This window comes from Mauremys mutica, chromosome 10 (genome assembly GCF_020497125.1).
Source record: "Mauremys mutica isolate MM-2020 ecotype Southern chromosome 10, ASM2049712v1, whole genome shotgun sequence".
NCBI classification, from domain to species: domain Eukaryota; kingdom Metazoa; phylum Chordata; order Testudines; family Geoemydidae; genus Mauremys; species Mauremys mutica.
This window is the reverse complement of record NC_059081.1, coordinates 2,050,629-2,072,426: the sequence shown is the minus strand read 5'-3', so window position 1 is coordinate 2,072,426 and position 21,798 is coordinate 2,050,629. Positions and strand designations below refer to the sequence as shown.

At 57.5% G+C, this 21,798-nt stretch overlaps 2 protein-coding genes across 3 annotated transcripts in view; both read right to left on the bottom strand.

Annotated features, from left to right (window-relative positions):
- Window positions 1–2,061, bottom strand: part of CFAP65 (cilia and flagella associated protein 65) — a 41,436-nt gene extending 39,375 nt beyond the window's left edge. For both annotated transcript variants that reach the window (XM_045032857.1, XM_045032859.1), the window contains exons 1-3: window positions 1,982–2,061; window positions 994–1,063; window positions 561–748 (exon numbers count right to left, since the gene is read on the bottom strand). In XM_045032857.1, coding sequence (XP_044888792.1) covers window positions 561–748; window positions 994–1,056 — 251 coding nt within the window. In that variant the 5' untranslated portion in view covers window positions 1,057–1,063; window positions 1,982–2,061. The remainder of the gene's footprint in view (window positions 1–560; window positions 749–993; window positions 1,064–1,981) is intronic.
- A 10,364-nt stretch (window positions 2,062–12,425) lies between these two features.
- LOC123378704 (motor neuron and pancreas homeobox protein 1-like) overlaps window positions 12,426–21,798 on the bottom strand; it is a 28,612-nt gene continuing 19,239 nt past the window's right edge. Inside the window, exons 2-3 of the mRNA XM_045032803.1 lie at window positions 13,793–13,953; window positions 12,426–12,722 (exon numbers count right to left, since the gene is read on the bottom strand). Coding sequence (XP_044888738.1) covers window positions 12,426–12,722; window positions 13,793–13,953 — 458 coding nt within the window. The remainder of the gene's footprint in view (window positions 12,723–13,792; window positions 13,954–21,798) is intronic.

The window sequence follows — 21,798 nt, the reverse complement described above, 5'->3', positions numbered from 1 at the left end:
CGGCGAGCGCGCCGCCCTACTTGGGGCGGCGTAATTTCTAGAGCCGCCCCTGCTACCCGCACCCAGGCAACCCAGCATGACTTATAAAGCTGCAAAGGGCAGAAATGTGATAGTCAGAGCTGAGATAGTCACAAGGGATGCAGGAGTAGCCCTACTGGGCTTACCAGATGCACTGGCTCCAGGCCACACCAGCGACAACCTAATACACATCCTGCCTAAATTTCTATCCCCACTAGACGCTGATTCTCATTAGGGTTGGAAACAGCTCAAGGGCAGAAGTATTATTTTAAAGAAAAGAGCCATTTCACTTGAAAAACTATTGCCAGGAACAACGCTTGCTGTACCCAAGTTGGCACGTTTCAGACGGGGCATGCCCTGAAGCAAAGAGCACAGCCCTGCCCTGTGATTCGGAGAGCACATTCTTCACCCCACAGCAAATGGGAGACGGGAGAAGGGGCAGAAGGGACCCATGGAAAGGTCCATGAGGGTATCAGCGTGATAGGAGGGATGGGGACGGATTGTTCCCACTAGTGAGGAGGATTTCCCCTCCCCCCACCTACCTGTAACTCAGCTTTTGGGTTTTCACGTGAACGTTTTTCAAGGATAAATGTTTGGTAAACTCCTTTCCCAGCTCCCAGCCATGCCAGTGGAGAACCTCTGCCACTTCCGTGCCCCAGAAAGTGCCTTTCTTCTCCTTGGCCTTCCTCGCAGAGCGCTCGGGGGGCTTCAGGGGGGACATTGGCTTTTCCTGAAGGACAAGGGAGAAGTCACTCATACTGGTCACCTGCCTGTGCTGGGATCTCCAACTGCCACAAGGGGGGCGAGGTCCATCCTTCCTACAGCATAGCCCCAAGGGCCGTTGGACGGCTTTTGTCACCCTCCTTCACGACAACGCGGTGGCCTCCCCGCAAACCCACAGAAGTTATAGGGCGCCATGAAACAGGCAAGTAGCAATGAGAATGTCCCTGAAGGCCCCTTGCTTTAGCCACTCACCTGCCTGATGCTGCTCCGGACGGAGTTGGCACTTGGCAGCCCCCTGGGCATCTGAGCGAGCATCGGGCACCTGGAACAAACGGGCAGGTTGCTCCTATATCCTGAGGGAACATCCCACAGGGAACAGCCTGGCCCGGGAGATGGGCTGATCCGAGCAGTCCAGCTCCAACCTGCCAAGCCCCATTCAAGCCACTGCCCAGGGACAGGCTGTTCCCTCCTGCTCGCTCCAGTCTGGCCAGGGGCCCCCCAGGCTCCCACTCTCGACACCTGCCAAGATGGGTGAGGAAACAGGTCTCCCCTCATGGGTCCTGGCCAGGGCCCAGGCAGCCTGCAGGGGCACAGTGCTCCGGGCTTTGGGTAGGTGCTACCAAAACAGTGGGGTCCTGGGGTGTGAGTTCCCAGGGTGGGGGTGGGGGTAGCTGAGGGGGAGGGGCGGGGGTACCTGGGGCTCCCCGGGGGGGTCAGTGGGGCCCCAGGGCGGGTGGGGTGGGTGAGGAGGGGGGTTCAGTGGGGCCCCAGGGCGGAGGGGGGGGGGTGAGGAGGGAGGAGGGGGGTTCAGTGGGGCCCCAGGGCGGTGTGGGGGTACCTGGGGCTCCCCGGGGGGGTCAGTGGGGCCCCAGGGCGGGTGGCGTGGGTAAGGAGGGAGGAGGGGGGTTCAGTGGGGCCCCAGGGCGGTGTGGGGGTACCTGGGGCTCCCCGGGGGGGTCAGTGGGGCCCCAGGGCGGGTGGGGTGGGTGAGAAGGGGGGAGGGGGGTTCAGTGGGGCCCCAGGGCGGGTGGGGGTAGCTGGGGAGGGGCGGGGGTACTTGGGGCTCCCAGGGGGGGTTCAGTGGGGCCCCAGGGCGGGGGTGGGGGGGAGGGGGGTTCAGTGGGGCCCCAGGGCGGGGGTGGGAGTGAGGGGGGAGGGGGGTTCAGTGGGGCCCCAGGGCGGGGGTGGGAGTGAGGGGGGAGGGGGGTTCAGTGGGGCCCCAGGGCGGGGGTGGGGGTACCTCAGCAGTGGGGAGGGGCGGGGATTCAGTGCCGCGGCGCCCCGCACTCCGCCATCTTGCCGTCTCTATGGCAACTGGACGCGGCGGCGGCATCGCCCCGAGCAACGACGGCGGCCGGGAGGGACCCGGCGAGCAGGAGGCGAATCGCGCGGCGGCAGGAGCAGCCGCCAGGGGGCAGCGCCGAGACTCCCCCTCCCCCAGGGTGGGAGGCGGGGCTCGGGGCGGGGCTGAGGGAGTTAGGGGCTGGGGGGGATGGGGTGTTACAAGTTGGGGGGGTGAAGTAGTGGGGGAGGGAGTTAGGAGCCGGGGGGGGGAAGGGATGTTAGGGGCTGAGAGGGTTGGAGGGGCTGTGGGGGGGTGAAGTAGTGGGGGAGGGGCTAGGGAGGGTGGGGGAGGGTCAGAGGGAGTTAGGAACTGGGGGGGAGGGAAGGGAAGGGATGTTAGGGGCTGAGAGGGCTGGAGGGGCTGTGGGGGGTGAAGTAGTGGGGGAGGGGCTAGGGAGGGTGGGGGAGGGTCAGAGGGAGTTAGGAACTGGGGGGTGGGTGAGGGGGGGTAGCGCTTCCAGGCACGAGAGCAGTGGGTTACCCAGGTGGGGCCTCCAGCCCCATGGCCCTGTGTGGGGCTGGCTGTGAAGCTGGCTCTGGGGAGTCCAGGCGGGCTGTGTGGTGTGGGAATTGGGCCCAGTGATGCGCGGAGCCTCTGGCCTGGGATGGGCCCTGGGAGAATGGAGGGATTCCCACTCCCACAGGAGCGCGGCTGCCAGTCGGCCACATTCCCCTTCTGACCCTCTCATCATTAAGAAGCCAACAGAGCATCTGGTCCCATCCGCTGTCTCCTGCGTGGACTAGAGCAGCCCAACGGCCCCTTGAAGTTGGTGCCCATATCAGATGAGACTGATGGTCCATCTAGGTGGTTGACCCTGGCTCCTGTCTCTCCTGGTTGGTTCACATCAGCAGGTCTATCTGGAGCAGCAACCCTGCCTCCTGCCGAACCAGATCAGACTAATGGTCCATGCAGCCTTGTTTCCAGGCTCCGCACGACCTCTGGTATCGATAATTAACAGCGCTGAGGTCACTGGTGCACTCATACCGTTGCCAAGCATGCTGACCAGTACTGGCCCGTTGGTTCCTTGAAAACCGCTGTCTGTCTACTTCTTCCCCTGTTGTCTCTTAGCTGATAGTGAGGCTCTGAGCCCTTTGGGGCAGGGATTGAAAGTGCAAGGCAGAGTTCCCAGGGCAAGGGGCCACACATACCGCACCCCATTGCAGGTGGGCAATGGGGATTCCCTCCCCCCACCTGTCCTGCTTTTCACAGGCCAATACCATGTCCTGCAAGCTCAGGTAACAGGCCTTTAACGTGTCACCGAACATATCCCAGCCCAACCCGAGACGCTTTCCAAAGTGGTAGGGCTGGGTGGATCTCCTGTCCCTAGTGGGGTTAGCAGAGGCCTTTGAGTAGGTACTGCCAGGCCAGGGTGCCCTTGGCCCGGCAGAGAGCCGCTCAGGTTGGAGACCTGCATGGCGGTGCGGGCAGAGGAGGTCGGGAGGGGAGAAATGTGTCTTTAATGGCATTTGTCTATGTTTACATTGTGAGTCATGCAGATAAGTGGCTGTAAATCAGCCCCCATCTCCCCCAAGACATCCAGAGCGTCCCCTCCCCTCGTCCCCCCAGAACTGGATGTGTGCCCGGATCCTGCAGAAACAGCCTCATAAATAACAGCAGCAAAATAAACCCTTTTCACAGCAGCAAAGGCCCCAAACACACTCGGCGCAAGATTAACGCCTCCCATTCATCACTTTAATGGTTGTACTTTGGAAATTAAACCTGTCACGGCCCATCAAGGTGAACATTTTAAACCCGTGACATCCCTACGTGCCTCCCCGCCTTCCACTGCGTCCTGGAGCACGCTCGCTCTTTCTTCTCCGGCTCGTTCCCACGTCCTTGCTCTCCTCTCCGGCCGGCGGACCCCATGTCCTGCTCTCTCCCCTTCTCGCTTGGCCCTACACCCTGGTGTCCACCGTGCCAAGGCACGGCGCTGGGTTGGAGTTACAGGAGGTTGTGTCTTATGTCGGGAAGTGTGCGTATAAGGCCACAGACCCACCCAAGCCCCAGGCCACAGCGCCGGGCTGACGGAGCTGGGAATGGTGTGATGCATCTCGCCCAGGCTCAGAGTTTCGGAGGCAGGGCCTGCATCTCTCTCTGCATGGTACCCTGAGCTCCCCGACGTCTCTGGTCGCTCCTGTAAGGCTGCAGCTCAGGGGTTTACAGGTGCTGTGGGAGGGATGGAGATGAACCGGGGTCTGTGAGGAGGGACAGCCCAAGGGGGAGGCATCCAACTCTTATGGCCTTATTATGGGAGGCAAAATGCCCACAAGAACTCACGGGCAGACCCCCCTGCCACCCCTTCTGGCTCTCCCCAGGCTCCATGCTGCCTGTGCCAGATCACTGCGCAGAGGGGATCAGGGTGCCCCCATCACGGCGCATGTGACAGTGCTACTCCTACTCCCAGGGGCCTGCTCCTTCCTGGCTATGCTGCCAGCGTTCATCGTCTGGCCCCACTTCCCTCGCCCCGTGAGCGTTAATCCTCCTGTATTGCGTTCTCGCCTTCCCTTGCACCCTGCACCTCCCCCGCCTCTGTCCCTCCCCCATCCCGCTCTCACTCCATTCATCTCTTGCCATCGTGATGGGGTCCTCCAGCCCCTCATTCTTTGCCCCTTGCCACGTACGAGCTGGGCTGTGTCCCCTCTCCTGGAGCGAATGTTAGCCTTGCTGATGCCACGCGAGCGTGTCACCTTGTGGCTGACTAAGGCTGCTGCTGGGGTGTTTTCCCAGCAGATCCGGGTTCTGGTTTCTGGAGCAGAAGGTCCTGGGCTCTAGGCTGAGTGTTGACCAATCTGTCTGCATAGCTCCTTACTGGGGTGCCCCCACCTCGCTCTCCTGTACAAGCCTGCGCTGTGGGAGTGTTTCACCTTCTCCTGCAGCCCTGGCGGGGCCTGTGGTGTTTGAGATGGACACTGCGCCATGCTGGGTGTAGGGCAGGGCTGGCCAGTTCCCCGGCTCCCCAGCTGCCCTCAGTTCTAGCCAGGCCTTCACAGAGCCCTCGTCACTGAGGTGTCTGTTATTAGGGGCACCTCCCAAAGGGCCATGCAGCAAACACCTGCCCTACCAGGCGCCCTGGTGATGTGTGAGCTGCAGCTTCCTGGCGGTGAGGTGCTGGAGCAGCAGCCCCCCAGTGCAACCCTGACCCCTAAGGCCCCAGCTGCTGCTGGGAACACCAGGGCCTTTGGTCTTGCTTTATCGTGTCATCTCTCTCCAGCTGTGCCGCACCCCAGGTGCCCCCGTGCCAGGAGGGACGAGCCCACTAATACCCCGAGCGGCTTAGGCAGGCTACAAAGGGGGCATGCAGATCTGCAGTACTTCCAGGCAGCCACCGAGTGTCACGCTTGCCCCACACAGACTGTGGGCTACTCATTCCCACCGCAGGCAGGCACTGGATTATTGACAGCTCGCAGCTGGGCCTTCCTCTCAACTCCCTGGGTTTAACCAGCCCTGCAAAATTACTGTGCAAATGCACCAGCCCAGGTGCCAAACTCTCCTGCCTGCCCTTTGCCCTGGTGCCGATGGAGAAACCAGTGATCTGGTCCTGGCCTGCCGCCAGAGGGGACTCCCCAGGGCGAGTGGGCCTGACAGCCGTGGGAAGGCTTAGACTGCTTTTTGAACCCCCTCCACTGTCCCCCTTGGGTTCTCCTTTGCTGCTGTTGTTGAGACAGGCTGGGATTTGCACTGGGACCTGGAGGTCGCAAGGATCAGGCTGAGGCTCATTGAAACCTCATCTCCAGCTCTGTGCAGATGCACTGCTCCACCAAGCACACCCTGCTCCACTGCCCCTGTGCCCCTGTTCCGCGTTCCCATCCTGGGGATAAGCCTCCAGCAGAGATGGGTGCTTGGGCACCCCTGGGTCTCAATGCAAACCTTTGCCAGGCTCTGAGCCTCCTGCAGGGTAGCGGGTGCAAGCGAGACAGCTGGAGGCTGCAGTACCCGCAGGGGATGTGTCCGGGCAGTGAGTGGAGCCTGGGCTGGGAGGCTGGTCTGCCTGCTGCAGGACTGATGGGTAGAAAGGGAGCGAGGCAGGAGAGATGGAGCTGGGACAAGATGTAAAAGCAGGACCCGCATGCAGTCGGCTCCCGCATTGTGCCCTGACCCCATGACTTCCGGAGCCCAGCCTGCACCCCGCATCTCCTGCCTCTGTCCTTTCCAGCGCTCCTTGCCTTCCTCTTCCTCCTTTCCCCTCCTTCCACTGCAGCTCCTTCCCCCCACACATCCATTCTCCCCACCCCCATGGACTCACGCATTCACCTCCACGCTCACCCTCTGAATGATTGTTTGCTTTGCTGGGTAGGTGCACAGATGCCTGGCTCAGTGGTTGATTTGTGGGTAGACTGGTGAATAGGTGGCTGTTTGGTTGAGTGGGTGATAGCATAGGTGGGTGGTTGTTTGATTGGCTGGCTGGGTAGGTGGTTGGCTGGGCAGATGGTTGGTTAGTTAGACGGCTGGTGGGTTGTTGTTTAATTTGATGGATGGGAAGGGCTGACTGGATAGGTGGCTAATTAGTTGGATGGCTGAGTAGGGGGATGGGTGAACAGGTAATTGGTTAGTTGTATGGATGGGTAGGGGATGGCAGAAAAGGCAATTGGTTAGATGGATGGTTGGGTCAGGGTTGGCTGGATGGGTGGTTGTTGTTAGTTGGATGGTTGAGTAGGGGATGGCTGGACAGGTTGGTTAGTTGGAAGGCTGGGTGGGAGCTGGTTGGCTGGGTGATTAGTTGGTTGGATGGCTGGGTAGAGGCTGGCAGGATGGGTGGTCGGTTAGTTGGATGGCTGGGTAGGGCTGGCAGCACAGGTGATTGGTTAGTTGGATGGCTGGGTAGGGCTGGCAGATGGGTGATTGGTTAGTTGGATGGCTGGGTAGAGGCTGGCAGACGGGTGGTTGGTTAGTTGGATGGCTGGGTAGTGGCTGGCTGAATGGCTGGTTGATTCGCTGGATGGCTGGGTAGTGGCTGGCTGAATGGCTGGTTGATTCGCTGGATGGCTAGACGGGCTGGCTGGATGAATGGTTGGTTAGTTGGATGGCTGGGTGGGAGTTGGTTGGTTGGGTGGTGGTTAGTTGGATGGTTGGGTAGGGCTGGCAGTACGGGTGGTTGGTTAGTTGGATGGCTGGGTAGGGGCTGGCTGAATGGTTGGTTGATTAGCTGGATGGCAAGATAGGGGCTGGCTGGATGAATGGTTGGTTACTTGGATGGCTGGGTGGGAGCTGGTTGGCTGGGTGCTTGGTTAGTTGGATGGCTGGGTAGGGCTGGCAGATGGGTGGTTGGTTAGTTGGATGGCTGGGTAGGGCTGGCAGGCGGGTGATTGGTTAGTTGGGTGGCTGGGTAGGGCTGGCAGCACAGGTGATTGGTTAGTTGGATGGCTGGGTAGGGCTGGCAGATGGGTGGTTGGTTAGTTGGATGGCTGGGTAGGGCTGGCAGATGGGTGGTTGGTTAGTTGGATGGCTGGGTAGGGCTGGCAGGCGGGTGATTGGTTAGTTGGGTGGCTGGGTAGGGCTGGCAGCACAGGTGATTGGTTAGTTGGATGGCTGGGTAGGGCTGGCAGATGGGTGGTTGGTTAGTTGGATGGCTGGGTAGGGCTGGCAGACGGGTGGTTGGTTAGTTGGATGGCTGGGTAGGGCTGGCAGACGGGTGGTTGGTTAGTTGGGTGGCTGGGTAGGGCTGGCAGACGGGTGGTTGGTTAGTTGGGTGGCTGGGTAGGGCTGGCAGGACGGGTGGTTGGTTAGTTGGATGGCTAGATAGGGGCTGGCTGGATGAATGGTTGGTTAGTTGGATGGCGGGTGGGAGCTGGTTGGCTGGGTGGTTGGTTAGTTGGATATCTAGGTAGGTGTTGTCTTGATGGGTGATTGATTAGTTGGATGGTGGGTGGGTGTGAAACTCTGTACCTCAAAGTAGCACCCTGGAAACCCCATATTCACCATGGTGATATGATTATGATATGTTTTGTTCAAAGTATACATTGTCATTTTAAAAGTCTTTACCTGTTGAACAATAATAACCTGTTGGATTGTATGTACTATCATTGTATGTGAAGTTATGAAGTTTTGCTATATGTGTTACTGAAATATGTTGTGAGGTTGGGAACATCCACAACCAGCCTTTCAGGTACAACAAAGGAGCAGACATCAATAGCCAGACAGCATTAATGGCTCTTCAACACCCATCAAGAAAAGAATCCACTATCCCAGATGCAATGGAGACTGCCTGACCCATAGGGACTGCCTGACCCCACAGCACAGCAAGGATGTTCCAGCAAGCTGGAAGAAAGTATAAAAGAAGGGAAGTGACATCATTACTTGGCATCTCCCCCCACACAACACCTGGAAGAACATCTGGAAGATAAAGACTTTGAACTGGGGAAGTTTGGCCCCAGACTGGAAGGGAGTCCCAGCCCGTGTATTGAGGAATTGTGACCCGCTTGTGCCACCCGTCAGGATGAGAAAAGCTGTTTGATTCAACTTGTTGTTAGACTAAAAGTTTAGGCTTTAGAATGCGTGTTTCTGTTTTTATTTCTGAGGTAACTATCTCTGACCTACTGCTTAGAATCCCTTACGGTCTCTGTCTGGAGTTAATAAACCTGTCTGACATTTGACCTAAAGCCATGTGTTTCGGTGGAAGTACTTGGGAAATCTCAGCTCAGGTTACAAGGGCTGTTGCACGTCCAGTACCCTTTTGTCGGCGTGACAAACTAGCAAATGGACTTACACTGGCCAGACTTCCGAGCAGTGCAAGACCGTACAGTTCTGAGGTGCAAGGCTGTGGAGCTGGGGAATTGGCTGGAGCCACCCTATTGATGGCTCATGAGTGGTTGGCTCATCAGGGGTCACCAAATGAAATTAATAGGCAGCAGGTTTAAAACAAATAAAAGGAAGTTCTTCTTCACGCAGCGCACAGTCAACTTGTGGAACTCCTTATCTGAGGAGGTTGTGAAGGCTAGGACTATAACAATGTTTAAAAGGGGACTCGATAAATTCATGGTGACTAAGTCCATAAATGGCTATTAGCCAGGATGGGTAAGAATGGTGTCCCTAGCCTCTGTTCGTCAGAGGATGGAGATGGATGGCAGGAGAGAGATCACTTGATCATTGCCTGTTAGGTTCACTCCCTCAGGGGCACCTGGCATTGGCCACTGTCGGTAGACAGATACTGGGCTAGATGGACCTTTGGTGTGACCCGGTACGGCCTTTCTTATGTTCTTATGTTCTTATGTTGTAACTCAGCTGGGTGTGGATGGTGTAAGTGCAGGGCCTGTCAGAGGTTTGCAACTTGACATTAGCATCACAGTGTGAGCACCAGCCCAGGTTGGTGGGACAGAGGGCTCAGGGTTAGTTGGATGGCTGTGTAGGGCTGGCAGGCGGGTGATTGGTTAGTTGGATGGCTGGGTAGGGCTGGCAGGCGGGTGATTGGTTAGTTGGATGGCTGGGTAGGGGCTGGCAGATGGGTGATTGGTTAGTTGGATGGATGGGTAGGGGCTGGCAGGACGGATGGTTGGTTAGTCGGATGGCAGGGTGTGACGTTATTGATATAAACTGGGACCATATAGAACATGGTTTGCAACCAGGTTCATGTTGTGGCACCAAATCTTATGTAAAGGGGGTCATCTAAGGTGTCTAAGACCAGGTTACGGGTTGCTGGTTATGATTATGCTGTCTGGGTGTATGTATCATTTTGTAGTTGAAGTTATAAGTATTGGCTCTGTACTGTCTGTATTTTGTATTGTGCTCTGCTTCTGGGTGACACCGCAAACAAGTTGGTGTTAGCCCTGCCTAGCCTGCTTGATGGCCCATTAAGGACCATCAGCTACACAATTGACCCATGGAGAAGAGGCAGACACGCCTTGTGACTCAGCAAAGTGCAGGGACTTGTCCATGTGACTCCAGACTCCATTTTGCTGTAATTTTCCACAGTAAGGACAAAGAGGTTCTTACACCTGGAAAAGCCTATATAAGGCTGATGCCTCATCTCCATCTGGTCTTCAATCCTGCTTCTTACCTCTGGAGGGACTTTGCTACAAGCTGAAGCTCTGCACAAAGGACTGACTGACCCATCCCAGCGGGGGATGTTCTCCAGAGACTTGATTTGAACCTGAAGTTTATGCCATCACTGCTACAAGCCTGAACTAAGAACTTTGCCATTACTGTATGGAATTGATTCCATTTAATCAATTCTAGCTCTCAGCTCTACCTTTTTCCCTTTATGAATAAACCTTTAGATTTTAGATTCTAAAGGATTGGCAACAGCGTGATTTGTGGGTAAGATCTGATGTGTCTGTTGACCTGGGTCTGGGGCTCGATTCTTTGGGATCGAGAGAACCTTTTTCTTTTATTGGGGTGTTGGTTTTCATAACCATTCATCCCCAGGACGAGTGCACTGGTGGTGATACTGGGAAACTGGAGTGTCTAAGGGAATTGCTTGTGTGACTTGTGGTTAGCCAGGGGGGTGAAACCGAAGTCCTTTTTGTCTGGCTGGTTTGGTTTGCCTTAGAGGTGGAGAAACCCCAGCCTGGGGCTGTGACTGCCCTGTCTGAGCAATTGGTCCTGAATTGGCACCTCAGTTGGGTCCCGCTGAACTGCCTCCTCACACAGGGTAAGGCTGGCAGCCGGGTGATTGGTTAGTTGGATGGCTGGGTAGGGCTGGCAGGCGGGTGATTGGTTAGTTGGATTGCTGGGTAGGGATGGCAGGTGGGTGATTGGTTAGTTGGATGACTGGGTAGGGCTGGCAGCTGGGTGATTGGTTAGTTGGATGACTGGGTAGGGCTGGCAGATGGGTGGTTGGTTAGTTGGATGGCTGGGTAGCAGCTGGCAGCACAGGTGATTGGTTAGTTGTATGGCAGGGTAGGGCTGGCAGCCGGGTGATTGGTTAGTTGGATGGCTGGGTAGGGCTGGCAGGCAGGTGATTGGTTAGTTGGATGGCTGGGTAGGACTGGCAGGCGGGTGGTTGGTTAGTTGGATGGCTGGGTAGGGCTGGCAGATGGGTGATTGGTTAGTTGGATGGCTGGGTAGGGCTGGCAGGCGGGTGATTGGTTAGTTGGATGGCTGGGTAGGGCTGGCAGATGGGTGGTTGGTTAGTTGGATGGCTGGGTATGGCTGGCAGCCGGGTGATTGGTTAGTTGGATGGCTGGGTAGGGCTGGCAGATGGGTGGTTGGTTAGTTGGATAGCTGGGTATGGCTGGCAGCCGGGTGATTGGTTAGTTGGATGGCTGTGTAGGGCTGGCAGGCGGGTGATTGGTTAGTTGGATGGCTGTGTAGGGCTGGCAGGCGGGTGATTGGTTAGTTGGATGGCTGTGTAGGGCTGGCAGGCGGGTGATTGGTTACCTTTCAGCATTTGATACATTTGCTGCAGACCCTTTAGAACTGGCGAAACGAGAGAGGTGTCATCGTCCTTGCGTGGCTCTGCCCCTGGGGCGGGTGACACCCACCTCAGTGCCGGCACGCGGAGGGTCCGCGTTCCCCTCTGCACACAGGCTAGCAGGGTTCCTAGGTCACAGCCAACGCCAAGGAAAGTCGGGTCAGCAGAGTCAGTAAGTACCAAATCCCGCAGCGCATTGATCAAAGCCCCTTCCCCGTGTGCAGGCAACGAGAAACGGACCCTGCAGCAGCTCCGGCAGCCTGCAGGACACTGGCCGTGGATCTGCACCCGAAAGCTGCTCTCTAGGGGTCGGAAATGCATTGGGAGGAGTCCCTCTCCCCATGAATTTGCTGGGGGTCTCGCGGAGAACGTGGGTCAGGAAAAGGGCAGCGGGTGTCCCACACCGGGCGGTGGATGAGTGCGGTGACATGGGGCCGGGGATCCCTCCTGGGGGGCATGTTAATGTCCACCCGCCAGGGCCTCCTCTCTCAGCACCCGGCAGAGGCTTTGATCTAGACCTGTCCAGCAGCACTGCCCCCTCCAGGCCTGCCTGGGCACCCTCGTCTGTGAGACCCGTACCCCCAGCTTTCAGCAGAGCCCTCCTGGGGGGTTAAGGGCGGGGCCCTACCCCCTATGTATTGGTCTTGGCCCCCTTGTAAGGAAAAGCACTAGCTTGCTGATACACTGTAGCAAACATCTTTATGGGGGAAGAGCGGGGGGGGGGTCTCAGTCCAGCCCACCCTACCCCCAGCCTCCAATACACACCGACAGAATAATTACGAGTTAAATAGAATCCAAACACACATAAATTAAAGAAGACGGGCAGGTGCCACAGAGTCTCCCCAGTGCCACGGCCTGGGTCGGGTCTCTCAGTCTGCTAGCAGCGGAGGTGGCCTCAGCCCCAGCTCTGTCTGGCTCGCCCTGGCCCCCTCGCTCTGGCTCTGGGCTGCTCTCCCTGCTCTGTTTCATGGGGTGATCGCTCGGGGCTGCCTTTCATAACGCTGAGCCGATCTTCCTGTCCGTGGAGCTGAACTGCTCCTCTTCCTCCCCGGAGCACGAGGAGCCCGGGCTGTAGCCGAGCTCTGCGGCGCGGCGGTGCAGGAACTCCACGCTGGCACCGTGCCTGTTGAATTCAGGGCCCTCCTCCTGCCCCTGCAGCTCGCTGGGCAGCAGCTTCTCGGCGGCTTTGCTGGCCCCTCTTTGCTTCTCAGCCTCGGCTTGGGCCACCTGCTCTTTGGCTTTCCGGCTGCGTTTCCACTTCATCCTGCGGTTCTGGAACCAGATCTTCACCTGCAGAAGACCAACGGGAGGGTGATTACAGGGCCTCCCCAGCCGCGCACCCGGGGCAGCCTCTCCCAGCGCTGACACGCCGCCAGCCCCAGGGCGGGGCACGGCACACGCGTCGTCATGTTATACTGCCATGAGCGCAGAGCCGGACCCTGCTGGGCCAGGCGCTGATCACACCCCGTGAGAGAGTCCCTACCCCAAGGAGACGAACAAATTAATAGATCATCCCCTCCCAGCTCATCCGTCCTGGAGATCACCCCCTCCCGGGTCACCCGCCCTGGAGATCACCCCCTCCTGGGTCACCCGCCCTGGAGATCACCCCCTCCCGGGTCACCCATCCTGGAGGTATAAAGGGTTTATAACTGCCCTGATCCCAGCCCCTAGTATAAGGGGGATCAAGGGCATGGCCAGAGTGCTCAATTCTACAGCTGTCCTTTGCCTCCTAGGAACACTGGGTTCTGGGGAGACATTTAGAGCAGCGCTGAGGTTGCTCTAACTTACACTGGGGGCTGGTCAGGTGCCTACACTGCCCTAGAATGCAGAGATCAAAGGTTAAAGCCACCTTAACTACCAGCCCCCAATGCCCACTCCAAGCACAGACATGGCGTCATGGAGAATCAGGGTCACTGGTGGGATTCCAGTAGCCCCAGTGCTAGAACATGGGGAGCGTGGCTGCCCTGGAGGTTGGGGTTAGGAGGGGCCCCCAGGGGCTGAGTCTTAGGGATATAGCATTGTGTTGGGGACACACACACACACATGGACTAGAGGGGCTAGAATCAGCCCAGGGTTCCAGAACGGTGCACACGCGTGCACACACACACACATACACACAGAGGGTCCCAGACCAGTAGCCCCGGAGGACAGAGCGGGGACGGGCCCTGCTGCTGGGTGACCGATTTCTGGATGGAGTCGCTGTGCTAGTAAAAGAGGCAAATCTTCTGGGGTCACCATTGCAGGACAGGAGCCCAAGACCCATCGGCCCTGCCCCTCGCCCATAGGTGCAGAGGGAGGCCAGTGGGCAACTCCCCCCCGCCCCCCCTTTTCCCATCCCCCAGCTCCTGCGGGGACCGTACCTGCGTCTCGGTCAGCATCAGCGACGTAGCCACCTCGAAGCGCTTGGGCCTGGACAGATACTTGTTGAGCTTGAACTGGTTCTCGAGCTCCAGCAGCTGCTGGCTGGTGAAGGCCGTGCGGGGCCGGCGGCATTTGCCCATCAGGCCGGACTGCGGAGGGGCTGAAATGCAACGAGCGGGCACAGGTCAGCGGGCGGGGGAGGGGGGCTGGGAGCCGCAGCGAGCCCCTCCCTGAGGGCAGGGCCAGGCGTCTGCCCCGCCCGGTGCTGAGCACCTGGCCCCAGGGTCAAGTCCTGCTTTACCGCACATGGCTTGGGGCGAGGCTCAGTCGGATGCTCGCGCGGCTCTGCCCTGCAGGGGGGCGCCCCAAGGGGCGGCCGCTATAGAGTGGAAGATGCTCATCCCCCCGGCAGGGGCGCTAGCTAAGGTCCCTGGCCCCAGGGCAGCGGGGGAGCAGACGGGGCTGCTGGGGAAAAGCCAGGGCGGGGGGAGGAGGTGGGGCTGGGCAGCAGGAATTTGGGAGCCGTGTCCCATGAAGACAAGGGGGCATTTCGCTGGTGACCCAGGGTTAGGCGAGGCGGGAGGATGGAGCAGACGGGACACCCCTGCGAAGCTGATGGGTGGGTGCTCGGGGGAGGGGAGGGGCGAGGGAAGCCTGACGCCCCTTTGGGTGGGGGGTGAGAGCAGGTGGGGGGAGGCACTTCCTGAAGATGGAAGACGTGTCCAGGGCCGAGGGACAGTGCAGGCGGCTGGGAGGGGCTGGGCTGCGGGACGTCACTAGAGGCAGGGAGGAGCATGGGCATTTGGGCCTGAAATCCCGAAGCTCCCTAGAAGTGGGAGGAGCCACCGTGACCCCGCCCCCTTCCCTGCCCCTGCCCAGCCTCCAAAGCCCCGCCCATGCTCCACCCCATCCCACCCCAGGCCCTGCTCCCGCTCAGCCCCTTCCCCTGAGGGGCCCCCTCGCCTGCCGCCCGCACCTCTCTGCCTCTCAGGGGGTGAAGAGGTGCAAGCAGCAGCTGGGGGGGAAAGGAGGAGGAGTCGACGAGGAGTCGTGTGGGCGTGGCCACAGGGCAGGGTGTGGGCGCGGCCGTGGGGCGTGGGCGGGGCCACGGCCCAGGCACCTGTTCGGCGGCAGCGTTCCGAAGGCGGCAGGCCAGCGGCACGCCCCCGAAGGGAGGTGCGGCGCATCCCGTTTGGGGAGGCTTGGCCTCCCCTGGCCTATTGAGCCCGCCGCTCATGAGGAGGAGAATTCGTGGCATGTGGGCACTGAGGGTCGCTTCATCGCAAACACGCCGAGGGGCACAGAGAGGGGAAGTCACGCAAGGCCAGACCATGGTGGGGCCCCTGGCCCAGCTCATTTCCCTGCAAAGTGGCCCCGTCCCAGCTGGGATTCTGCTGCCGAGACTCTCTGCACCCAACCCAGCGTGGGTGGAGCCAGACCCCACTGGCCAGCCCATGTGCCGTAGGACGTGGTGGTTCGGTCGGGGACGCTCCCCCTTTGGAGGAGCAAAAACTGAGCAGCGTGTGTGTGAACGCCTGGCGCAGTCCCAGGGAAATGAGGCCTCTCCCTGGTAGCCAACGCTGCTCCCCAGGGAGCCCCTGCCTGGCATCATCTCAGTGCCCAAGAGCCAGCAGGACCCCGGCACAGGCTGGCGAGGCGGTGCCCCCCGGGCCCGGGGCAGAGCAGGGGGTGCGGAGCACTAAGTGTCGCTGTCAGCGCCTGCTCATCCAATAATGGGTTTATTGCCCAGCTGATATTAAACTGGCAGCGACGTTATCAGGGCTCCTTTGGCGATTGAAATCGATTCCGTTAGCGAAATGAAAACTCCTTGATTAGCGTGAAGTGTATTTGATTACCCCCAGCTGCCAAAGTCTGCGATAAGGGCAGCAGCCCGCGGAGCGGGGCCCAGGGCCTGCTATCTCGCTAATCACCCCTTATCGCAGGGCCGTGCTGAATCAGGAGAGAGAGGAACAAAAGAGCCTTTGAGAGCCCAGCGCGGCGTGGCAGAGACAGGGCACGCACTGTTTGATTCCCCCTTCATCGCCGCTCTGCCCTCGGTATTGGCTCTTTGGGGCTCCACTTTTACGGCCCTTCTTTAGGAGAACAGCCGCTATCGAAAACAAGGCGGGGTGCGAAGTGCTGAGCAGGAGATGGAGGGGTGATGGGAGAGACGGCTGGGGGTCAGGCTGGAGCCAGGTCCCTGGGCGTGTCACAGCGCTTGGCAGTCCTGCGCGTCCCCCCCAAGTCTCTGCATGGACACGGCTCCGGGACGAGCGAGGCAGGGGGCTGGGAACGAGGCAGAGGCCCCCAAGCAGAGAGAGCTAGTGAGCATTAGCAGCCTGCAACGCTGGCAGCATGTCCGTGCTGAGAGGCCGCGTGGGGCTGATTCCCAGCCGCGCAAGGCAGACGTGGCCTGCGGTCCGGTGCACCGGTGCAATGACAGCACAAGGGGCAGAGTGGCAGCGAACGAGGCCCAAGGTGGGCGGGAGGGTAGGACCTTCGGATCAGCTTTTAGCTTCCCACCCGGAGACGCTGTAATACCCATCGGAAAAGGGAGGAAATCCACAGTGCCGGAGCATCCAGTGGACTTAACACCGTGAGATCGCAGCGTGCGGCCCAACACTGAACGTCTGACACCCAGGAGATCTGCCCCACGTCCCCAGAGCCAGCGACTCCCAGGAGAGTTCGCACCATCCTTTATAACCAGGAATTTCCTGCCTGCAGCATTTCTCCGCCAGGCGGCTCAGAGCCAATCACAAACTTTAGCTCAGTTTTAGCGGATGCATCTCACATGTAGCCTGCACCTGTGGCACCTTGAACATTGACCTTCTCTGGTCCCATAAGCTAAGCTGGTGGGGGGGGGCTGAGCCAGGATGGGAGTCCCGGGGGGACTGTAGAAAGTGGGGTGAATGATGCTCTTCCCTCTGGCTCAGAGCTGTGATGTTGAGGTTTAATAACAGGTCACTAACGATCCAGAGATGCTCTTTATTGGAGCTGGGGTGTTAACCCCAGAGTCCTGGCCCCACTCCGGCTCTGGTAATCCTATTCTACTTCCCTAGAGCCCCCTGCGTAAGGCATTCTGCTCACTTCCCGTCCTACACTCCTCTGCCGTGGCACTGAGCACTGCTGAGCCGGCTGCCCTCCCCTGGCAGAGGAGCTGATTCATATGGTTTGTAAAGCACTTTGGGCCTTTTGGGATGCAGGGTGCTTTACAGATCTGTCCCTGTATCCTGTGCAGACGTCAGTCACTGCCCTCTCCCCTAGGACGGCCTACAGCTCTGAGCCGGCATTCACGACACAAGCTGACGGAAGGTGTCACCGGAAGGAGGTGATTTTATGTTTTAAACCCCACTATAGACAGGACGCCCCTGTTAAAATTGAAACCTGATTCACATTTAGATGCCATTGCTCTGTATGGCGCACGGCGTCGCACCGAATAAGGACGTAAAGCTTTGACACCGAGTGTTATTAGTGGCTGGTTCGTGGGAGCGTAGCCAGGAGCTCTTCCCGCACCCGGCCATGAGCCTCGGGCAGGGAACCGCTTAGAACGGCACCACAGCTAACAACAAACATTGAAGTTCAATGAAACTTGTAAGAGTATCTCTAACAGCACTGACTGGGGGCTCCCAGCACTATTACAAGGAATGCACCTTGCCCTCCTTTCCAAAGAATCCCCCTTAATACGCATAAGGAAATGGAGCTCTGGAGCTCTCAGAAACCTGCTAGGAGTCTGCAAAGCCCAGCTGTTCCCCGCCCGCCCCACATCTTCCAGTGGCTGGTAGTGACACTGGGGGCCAGGGGCGGCTCCAGGCCCCAGCACGCCAAGCGCGTGCTTGGGGCGACAAGCCACGGGGGGGCGCTCTGCTGGTCCCGTGAGGGTGGCAGGCAGGTTGCCTTCGGCGGCTTGCCTGTGGAGGGTCCGCTGGTCCCGCGGCTTTGGCGGACCTCCCGCAGGCACGGACCCTCCGCAGGCAAACCGCCAGAGGCAGCCTGCCTGCCGTGCTTGGGGCGGCAAAATCCCTACAGCCACCTCTGCTGGGGGCAGAAGCTTGGTGAAAACAAGCCGACAACACATGGAATTTGCCCCTTTTGGTTCTACAAGAGGATCAACCTTTGCTGTCTCCAGGCGAGAAAACACCTGAAATAAGCGGAGGGTCTGTTAACCTTTTGGCTCCCGCAGTGCCACGCACCCCCCAAAAGCTGAGATCTCCTTGGGCCAGCCGGCTGCAAAGTGCCAGGGTCCGAAGGGTTAAAGCTGTCAGTATATTCAGGGACTGACATCTGCAGGGCAGTCATCTCAAGGAGTGTATTGAGGAAGCAGATAGTAGCCAGGAAGGGGAGGGGGAGGTGTTAAAGGAACTGGAACATGGATGTGACCTGGAGCTCATGGCTAGATGGGTCCAAAAAGGGAGGAATTTCATAGGCTCTGGACAGGGACACCCCTCCTCTGCCCGCCCTCACTGGCTCAGGCCACCCTCAAGTGCTTGCTCAAAATTCACAAGCTCGTGAGAAGTATACGGACAAAGCAGCAAAACAGGGAAATTGTCGGCATGGGAACTGAAGTCAAAGGTACCAGGAAGGAACCTCCCTGAGCTAATAGCAGTGAGCAGCCCTTAGACAGCACTTTCCATTGTCACCGCTCTTTACAAACAGGAGTCAATTAACTGGGGATAGGCCACTGAGTTAATGGTGTGTCATGCGGGGATTTAATGGCTGTTGCATTAACTGAACGTTATAAAGTTGCACTGGGTTGAATCCCAGGTGCCAGGTGCCAGGTAAGAATCTAGAGATCAGACTGTGTCAGACACCACGGCTAATAGGAAACTCAGCAAAAGCAGGAATAGAACTCAGACCTTCAGGACGCTGGCAGACCAGAGGCTAGCTTGTGCCAAGGTCCCCGGGTCTCAACCAAGCACTGAGATACATAGCTAGGCCTAGTCTGACTACCCTGTGTTAGTGCTATTAAAATCAGTATTAGAAGGATCAGAACGTGTTTAGGGTTTAGACTTAGTCGAATGCTTGTGAGTGGCTTCCAGCATTAATCTCAGTTATAACAGCTGTGTGCGTGTTGCATGGTAATATTGAGCATTTGTGTTACAAGCCTCTGTGACTGTAAATCACCAGGCAGGAGAGAGACATTAACTAGTGCGAAGTGCTGGTCTCCAGCTGAAGGTGTTATCTCCTGGCCAGCCGGGAAGGTCCAACTCCCTACGGCTATTGTGAGACGAAAAAGAGGACAAAAGACATTGCTTGTTCTCTCACCCCCCACCCCTGTGAAGATGAGTCTTGCAAGCGGATTCCTTCCATCAGCTGAGCTTGCAGCTCTGAGCACAGGGGAGAATGGGAATAAACCCCCCTAACAAGAAGGAACTGTACCTCTGCGCTGCTTGGACTCTCAGGTGCAAGGTTTACTAGGCATAAGTAAGAGATCCCCTGTGTTTAGCACTGGTTAGCCCTAAAGGACATATAATGAAATACATCCTAGAATACTCCAGGTGCTGACTGAGGAGATATCTGAGCCGTTAGCAATTATCTTCTAAAAGTCATGGAAGACGGGAGAGATTCCAGAGGACTGGAAAAGGGCAAATCTAGCGCCCATCTATAAAAAGGGGAGTAAGGACAACCTGGGAATTACAGACCAGTCAGCCTAACTTCTGTACCGGGAAAGATATGGAGCAAATAATTAAGCAATCAGTTTGCAAACACCTAGAAGATAGTAAGGTGATAAGTAGCAGTCACCTGATAGCTTTCTTTGACAGGGTAACAAGCCTTGTGGCTAGGGGGAAATGGTAGATGTGGTGTATCTTGAATTTAGTAAGGCTTTTGATCCCGTCTCACAGGACCTTCTCATAAACAAACTAGGGAAATGCAACCTAGATGGAGCCACTATATGGTGGGTGCAAAACTGGTTGGAAAATCATTCCCAGAAAGTGGTTCACAATCAGGCTGGAAGAACATATCGAGTGGATATGGACAGGGATCAGTTCTGGGTTCAATTCCGTTCCCTATCTTCATCAATGATTTAGATAATGGCACGGAGAGCACACTTATAGTTTGTAGCCGATACCAAGCTGGGAGGGGTTGCAAGTGCTTTGGAGGACAGGATTAAAATTCAAAATGATCTGGACAAACTGGAGAAATGGTCTGAAGTAAATAGGATGAAATTCAATAAGGACAAATGCAAAGTGCTCCACTTGGGAAGGAACAGTCAGCTGCACACAAACAAAATGGGCCATGACGGCCTAGGAAGGAGAACTGCGGAAAGGATCTGGGGGTCATAGTGGCCCACAAGCTAAATATGAGTCAACAGTGTGACACTGCTGCAAAAAAAGTGAACATCCTTCTGAGATGTGTTAGCAAGAGCATTGTAAGCAAGACACAAGAAGTCATTCTTCTGCGCTACTCCGCGCTGATTAGGCCTCAACTGAAGAATTGTGTCCAGTTCTGGGCACCACATTCAGGAAAGATGTGGACAAATTGGAGAAAGTCCAGAGAAGAGCAACGATGAAAGGTCTAGAAAACATGAGCTATGAGGGAAGATTGAAACAATCGGGTTTGTTTAGTCTGGAGAAGAGACGCCTGAGAGGGACCTGAGAACAGTTTCAAGTACATAAAAGGTTGTTACAAGGAGGAGGGAGAAGAATTGTTCTTCTTAACCTCTGAGGACAGGACAAGAAGCAATGGGCTGAAACTGCAGCAAGGGCGGTTTAGGTTGGACATTAGGAAACACGTCCTGTCGGGGTGGTTAAGCTCTGGAATAAATTGCCCAGGGAGGTTGTGGAATCTCCATCATTGGGGATTGTTAAGAGCAGGTTGGACACACACCTGTCAGGGCTGGGCTAGATCACACTTAGTCCTGCCCTGAGTGCAGGGGACTGGACTGGAGCCCTCGCGAGGTCCCTTCCAGTCCTGGGAGTCTATGATATAGAGCTTGCTGATTATAGAAGCTTCTATTACTTTTTGAAATTTAAGATAGTAACTCATTTGCATGTATCTGTTTGCCTGCTTTAACCCCTCTTGTTTCCTTTTTCTAGTTAATAAATCTTGGTAGAGTTTATTACAGGCTTGGCTACAGGGTGTTTGCTTTGGTGTGAGACCCAAACAGCAACTGGCCTGGGGTAAGTGACTGGCCCCTGGGACTGGACGTAGCCTGAATATTGCTGTGATTCGTGGTGTGAGGGACGAGCTAGCACAGAGATACGCTCCCCGGGGGACGAGGCAGACCGGGGTACCCAAGAGGCCTGTCCCAACGCTCTCCCAAAGAACGGCCAGAGCTGTGCAGGGGACTCCAGCGGCCCGCTCTGGGGAAGGGCACACAGTCAGTATGGGGGCTCAGCGCTACCGAAGGCCAAACAAGAGCCGGCAAGAAAACTCCTCATCCATGGGCAGGAGAGATCACTAACCAGTGACAACAGCAGCTACTGTCCCACAGCCAGGCCAGGCCAAGGGAGTCCGAGTGCTGCCAGAGCTACCCCCTTGCTCTCCGCTCCCCAAAACAGGAGGCTGAGCCCAGGGCGATAGCGAGAAAGCCCGTCAGAGCCAAGGGACGGCTCCTGAGAAGAGAGGCCTGGGCCAGCCAGGGGACTATGCTAAACATCACACTCCTGGCTCACACCTTTGCGGGGATCTTCCCCATCCCAAAACAGCAGGGATCAAAGGGCCTAGACCCCCCCCACACACACCAATATCCGCTCCCACCCCCAAATCACCTGCTGTCCCAGGGTCACTGGCCCCTGTAAGCGGGAACGGGGCCAGTTCACCTGGGACAAGTTAGCTGCCTCCCAACGGAGCCTGATGGGGGGCGTCTGTAAAGAGCCAGGCAGCAGTTAAGAAGGAGCAGCTGAGAGCGGGTGAGAGCTGCGTGGAGACCGCAGGAGCTGGGAGCTGATGAGAGCCGTGGGAGAGAACTGGCCAGCGCTGGGAAACCCTGCTGGGCAGAAGGTCCACGCCGAGGCCCGGGACAAAGGGAGGCACCAGGGTGACGTTGCACTCCGACTCCGTATGG